The following is a 5876-nucleotide window of genomic DNA, read 5'->3' on the forward strand; positions in this document are numbered from 1 at the left end:
ATAGACTAATTAGAGAACAAGCCTCACCTCTTCAATTTTCGGGATGAGTTGTAGACTTGTTATTATTTCTTTTTTAAATATTTCATAGAATTTCCCAATAAAGCTGTCTGGACCAAAAGATGTCTTTGTGGTAAGATTTCAAAGTGTGAAGTTAATTTCTTTAAATAATGTCAGGCTATTGAGATTTTCTATGTCTTCTTGGTTGAACCTTGATAGTTTGTGTCTTTCAAGGAATTCATTCATTTCATTTAGGTTGTTGGATTTAGCAGCATAAAAATGTTCATTATCGTTCCTCATTTTTATAACTATAGAATCTTTACTGATGTTGCCACTCTCATTTCTGATATTGATTATGTAAGTATTTGCTCTCTTTCTGCCTTCGACCCTCTCTTTTATTTGCTGAAGAACCTGGCTAAAGGTTTACCTGTTTTATTGATATTCCCAGTGAGTCAGCTTTTGATTTCATTGATTTTCTCTATTGTTTTTCTATTTTATAGATTTCAGCTCTGGCCTCTATTATATCCTTTTTTTGTATTTTGGTGTGTGTTTGCTCTTGTTTTTCTAGTTTTTTGAGGTGGACTCTGAAGTCGTTGATTTGATTTATTTCTTTTCTAATGTAAAAGAAATCATAGTGCTATAAATTTCCCTCTAATTACTGCTTTAGCTGCATCCCTTGAATTCTGATATATTGTGTCTTGATTTTGATGCAGCTCAAAATAATTTCCCATTTGATTTCTTCCTTGGCCTATGTTTTTTAAAGAATGTTTTTATCTAGTTTCCTTTTTTTTTTTTTTTCAAAGGTTGATTATCTTTAAAAGTGACTTAGGTGATGAGAAAAGTCTGTATATTTACCCGTGTTGTTGCTATTCTTGGGGCTGTTCATTCATTTTGATGAATCTATATTTCCATGTAGCATCATTTTTCTTCTCTACAAAAGACTTTCTTTTACATTTCTTGTAGAATGGATCTGTTGGAGAGGAATTATTTCAGCTTTTATATAGCTCAAAAAGCCTTGGTATCTTTTTTGTTTTTGGAAGATATTTTCTCTGGGTAAAGTATTATAGTTTGACAGGTTATTTCATTCTTCATTTTCTAATATTAAAAAGCTACTACTCTACTGTGTTCTTCTGGTTTTAAAGATATGCTGTCATTTTTATAATATCTTTGTTCCTCTGTAATTAATGTGTCCTTTTTTCCTGCTTGTGTGATTTTCTATTTATCAGTTGTTTTAGTAGGTTAATTCTGATATGCTTTGCTATAGCAATATTAATTGTCTTAATATTTATTGTTTTTTTTTTTTTTTGGCACCAGAGTTGACTTTTAATTTGTCCTAAAGCTGCTGAAGCAAAAACCATAAAACATTCTGCTTTCTTTTCTTTTACAACCCCATGAACGCAAAAAAAAAATAAAATAAAATAAAATAACAAAAGAAACAACAACAAAACCCAAACTATTTGTAGGAGAAAATGGCTTTGTACATGGGATGAAACAATATGAATTCAAAACTTACAGATAAGGGTTAGCTCTATCACTCAACTCTTTAAAAAGTTTATATGAATATCCAGTCAAAACCAACAAGGTATTGCCCTTGAAATGTTAACTAGATGGATTTCCAAGGAGACCACAGGACTGTATACTGTCTTGGAATGTCCTCAGAAGGCTCTGTCATTGATCAGGTAACAGTAAAAACCCCAGAGTCCTTTCTTTCAAATGGAAAAGGAAAAGCAGAGGGACAGAAGCTATTCAAACTTCGTCTTCTTTCCTTGTGGCTTGTGGTCACCTCCTCCTCCTCTGCCTCCTCGGAAGCCACCTCGCCCTCCAAAGCCTCCCCGGCCTCTGCCACCAAATCCTCCTCGGCCTCCTCTGCCACCACCTCGTCCTCCAAAGCCGCCTCTGCCTCCACCACGACCCCCAAAGCCACCTTCACCCTTAGGTTTGGCCCAGTCCAAGGTAACTTTATTTCCATCAATTTCACCATCTTCCATGGCCTCCTTGGCAGCTTTGGCATCCTCCTCACTGTTGAAGTCTACAAAACCAAACCCTTTGGAGGACCCAGTTTCCTGGTCAGTGACTATCCTTGCCCGAACAGAGCCGTCAAATGACTCCTTTAATGTCTCTTCAGTGGTATCCTCAGACAGGCCTTTGACAAACAGAGTTTTGGATGGCTGGCTTCTGGCATTTGGTGATCCCCTGGGTCCTTGCAACTCCAGCCTGATTGCTCTGCCCTCAATTTCCCTTTTATTACAGGAATTTAAAGCTTCTTTAGCATCTTCGAATGAAGCAAACTCTATAAATGCATACCCTTTAGATTTGCCATTTTGGTTCTGGGGTACTTTGATAAAAGTTGCTTTCTCAAATACTTCCTGAAGAGTTTCTTCTGTTGCACTGTAGGAGAGGTTGCTTAAAACCAGAGTTTTTGATTCACCACTCCAAGTGCTATTCTTTCCACCTCTATAGTCTTGATTTTGACCTTTCTCTCCAGTATAGTACAGGGAAATAGATTGCCCATCGATCTCTGTTCCCTGCTTTTCCTCAAAGGTTTTCTCTGCATCAGCTTCTGTCTTAAATTCAATATAAGCAATCCCTTTACTTTTCCCATCCTTGCTGACTAATCTGATCTCCGCAGCATCTTCAAACACTTCTTTCAATTCATCCTGAGTAACTTTGTAAGGGAGATTTTTAGCCAAAAGCGTTCTCGCATCTCGCTCCTTCTTACTGTCTTTTCCTTTTGGTTTCTCTAGTTTAATTTCATTGCCAAAGACTTTCAAACCAGTGAGTTCCAAAGCTTTCTCCAGGTCTTCAGCAGATTCAAAATCCACATAACCAAATTTCCTAGTCATACCAATTCTGACATCCACAACAGCAAGATCATTTTTAGCAAAAACATCGCTGATACCAGTTTTTAATTCAGGAGCAGATTTGTTAAAGTTTAGGTTTTCAACAAAGAGATTGAAAGCCGTGGTCGGTTCTGTGCCTTCCACTTTCTGTTTCTTGGCTTCAGGAGCTGCTTTCTGTTTGGCCATTTCCTTCTTTCGTTTTCCAGGTGCTTCTTTGACAGGCTCTTCCTCCTCCTCTTCTTCCTCCTCATCTTCATCATCATCATCTTCATCCTCATCATCTTCATCATCATCTTCATCCTCATCATCTTCATCGTTGTCGTCATCCTCGTCCTCATCATCCTCTTCTTCATCTTCATCCTCAGCCACGTTCTTGGCTTTCACAGGAACAACTTTTGCAGCTTTCTTTCCTTTGGCTGGTGTAGTCTCCATAGCTTCTTCTTCAGAGTCATCTTCCTCGTTGTCATCATCCTCATCCTCATCATCTTCATCATCTTCATCATCCTCATCCTCTGAGGCAGGGGCAGCAGCTGCTGCTTTCATCACTGCTGGTTCAATTTCATCTTCATCCTCATCTTCGTCCTCGTCATCCTCATCATCTTCCTCACTGTCATCCTCCTCCTCTTCATCACTGTCTTCCTTCTTGGCATTCTTACCATTCTTTGCCCCCTTGGCTGGGATGGCAGCACCCTTCTTACCAGGAGTTGCTACCAATGCTTTGCCTGGTGTGGCTCCCTTCTTGCCAGGTGTGGCAACTGCTTTGGTTGGTGTAACTGTCTTCTTGGCAGGTGTTGCTGCTGCCTTTTTGCCTGGAGTGACAGCTGCTTTCTTGGCTGGTGTGGCAACTGCAACCTTTTTTGTTGGGGAAACTACCACCTTCTTTGCTGAAGTTGCAGCAGCCTTCTTGCCTTTCTTCTGAGGTATGACAACCTCTTCTCCACTGCTATCATCTTCTTCATCTTCTGACATTTCTTCATCTTCACTATCTTCTTCTACCTCCTTTGGAGGAGGAGCCATTTTCTTGGGGTCACCTTGATTTTTACCTGCCTTCGCGAGCTTCACCATGATGGCGGCTTATGGCGGCGGAGTGTGGAGCGGAGAAGTGGCGCAGATGAATCCAGAGGAAGCCAAGTGAGGGCGATGGCGGCCGCGGGTGCTGAAGATCCCGGAGCACGTACCAATATTTATTGTTATTAGGGTTTTTGAGCTTCTTATATCTACCGATTTATAGTATTCATCAACCATAGAAAAGTTTTGGAAATTATTTCTTCAAATATATTTTTTATCCCTCTGCTTTCTCCTCTACTTGAGAGACCCGCAATTATACTTATAGCAATTATCTGAGGTGGTTTCACAGCTCTCTCTGATGCTCTATTGTCCCCAGTATTATTTCTATTATGTTTCATTTTGGATCATTTTTATTGCTGTTTATTCAAGTTCACCAATCTTTTCTTCGGTAATATCTGCTCTGACATTAATTAAGTTTACATATCTAGAACTTCATTGTGTTCTTTTTTATTTTTCAAATCTTTTTTAGCATGTTCAATCCTTCTAGTTTCTTGAACATATGGAATACAGTTAACTTTAAATGTCACTGTCTACTAATTCTACCATCTGTGTCATTTCTGTGTCAGTTTTGATTGTCTTCTTCTCTTAATATGTATATTTACCTCCTTTTTTGTCTGCCTGGTAATTTTTGTTTGGAAGACAGACATTGTGAATTTTATTTTACTGGATGCTGGATATTTCTCTATTTCAATAGTCTTAAGCTTTGTTCTTGGACATGTACTTGAAAACAGAATAATCTTTCTGGGCTTGCTTTAAAGATTTAATAGGTGGAATATTACAGCAGTGCTTAATCTAGGGCTATTTCCATTACTAAGGTAAGTACTCAGTTGAATAACTGAAGGGACACTCTGCAAATCTCTATAGTTCTTCTTTTGTGAAGCTCTGCCTTCTTTGTTACTCTCTTCTGCAAATTCAAGCTGCCTTGGTCTCCGTAGACTCTCAGCTCTGTCTCTTCAACTCAAGGAGATGATCAAAATTGACTCAGATTCCCACTCTTCGTACTGGGGCCTGGAAACACTCTCAAAGCAGCAAGATGAGCCAACAATAGGGTTCCCCTTGTTTTTCGTCCATCTCTCAGGGATCACTGCATTTCATTGTCTGATGTCAAATATCTTAGTAACTGTTATTTCATATATTTTGTTCACTGTTTTCAATGTTTCAGTCCAGAGGGCAAATTCAGTCTCGATTATTCCATCTTAGCCCAAAGTAGAAGTTTTCTATCCTTTACTTTTGAAAATGTCCTTTCTCTTAGTTCCTGTGACATGATTTCCTCTTGATTATCCCCTTGTTTTTTGTTATTACCCTTCTTCCACTCACCCCATAATCAATATGTATCTATTCTTATCTCTACATTTTCCCCTCTTAAGGCTCATCCACCATTGTGGGTCAGGTACCATCCCATCTGTATACCTATATCCTATCTACTGCTGCCTGAAAGGATTTCCATTTGAACGTCTCGCTCTCATTTCAGTTCAACAGCTTGGTGTATTGCAAGGTGCACTTTTTAAGGTGTCAAAATGCCTGGATTCTAGTCCATGCTGTGCCACTAACTACCTAGTTAGGTAACCTTAGAGAGAAATAACTTATATATTCTTGGCTTCAATTTACTAACTTATGAAGTGAATACCCTCTTTAGAAAAATTATAGTCTTTTTTTTTTTTACATTAACACCCTTTAATTCTAAGTAACTCTGATTAAAACTGTTAAATTTTCATTACCTTACCCACTTCCTGTCTCTGAAAACTAGCTGCCTTCACCTCAAATTTGCATTAATGCTATAGCCTCACAAACTTCATTTCTTTCTTCCCACTCTGTTGGATATTACTGCCAGATATTCTTCCTTAAATACTTTAATCAACTAGATCCCTGTACAAGAAATTTCAATAGCTCTCTGTTGCTTGACACATTAAACATCAACCCTTCTGCCTTACTTTTAGGACACTTATTCCATGTTTCTATATAATTTTCTAT

General features: G+C 38.4%; 1 protein-coding gene across 1 annotated transcript; it reads right to left on the reverse strand.

The window, feature by feature from the left end:
* Positions 1-1302: 1302 nt before the first annotated feature.
* LOC104669602 (nucleolin-like) lies at positions 1303-4009 on the reverse strand. The gene has a single exon (XM_030934140.1). It carries the CDS (start codon positions 3900-3902, stop codon positions 1740-1742), a length of 2163 nt encoding a protein of 720 aa, XP_030790000.1. The 5' UTR covers positions 3903-4009; the 3' UTR covers positions 1303-1739.
* Between the last annotated feature and the right edge of the window lie 1867 nt (positions 4010-5876).

This window comes from Rhinopithecus roxellana, chromosome 7, assembly GCF_007565055.1.
Source record: "Rhinopithecus roxellana isolate Shanxi Qingling chromosome 7, ASM756505v1, whole genome shotgun sequence".
Lineage (NCBI taxonomy): Eukaryota > Metazoa > Chordata > Mammalia > Primates > Cercopithecidae > Rhinopithecus > Rhinopithecus roxellana.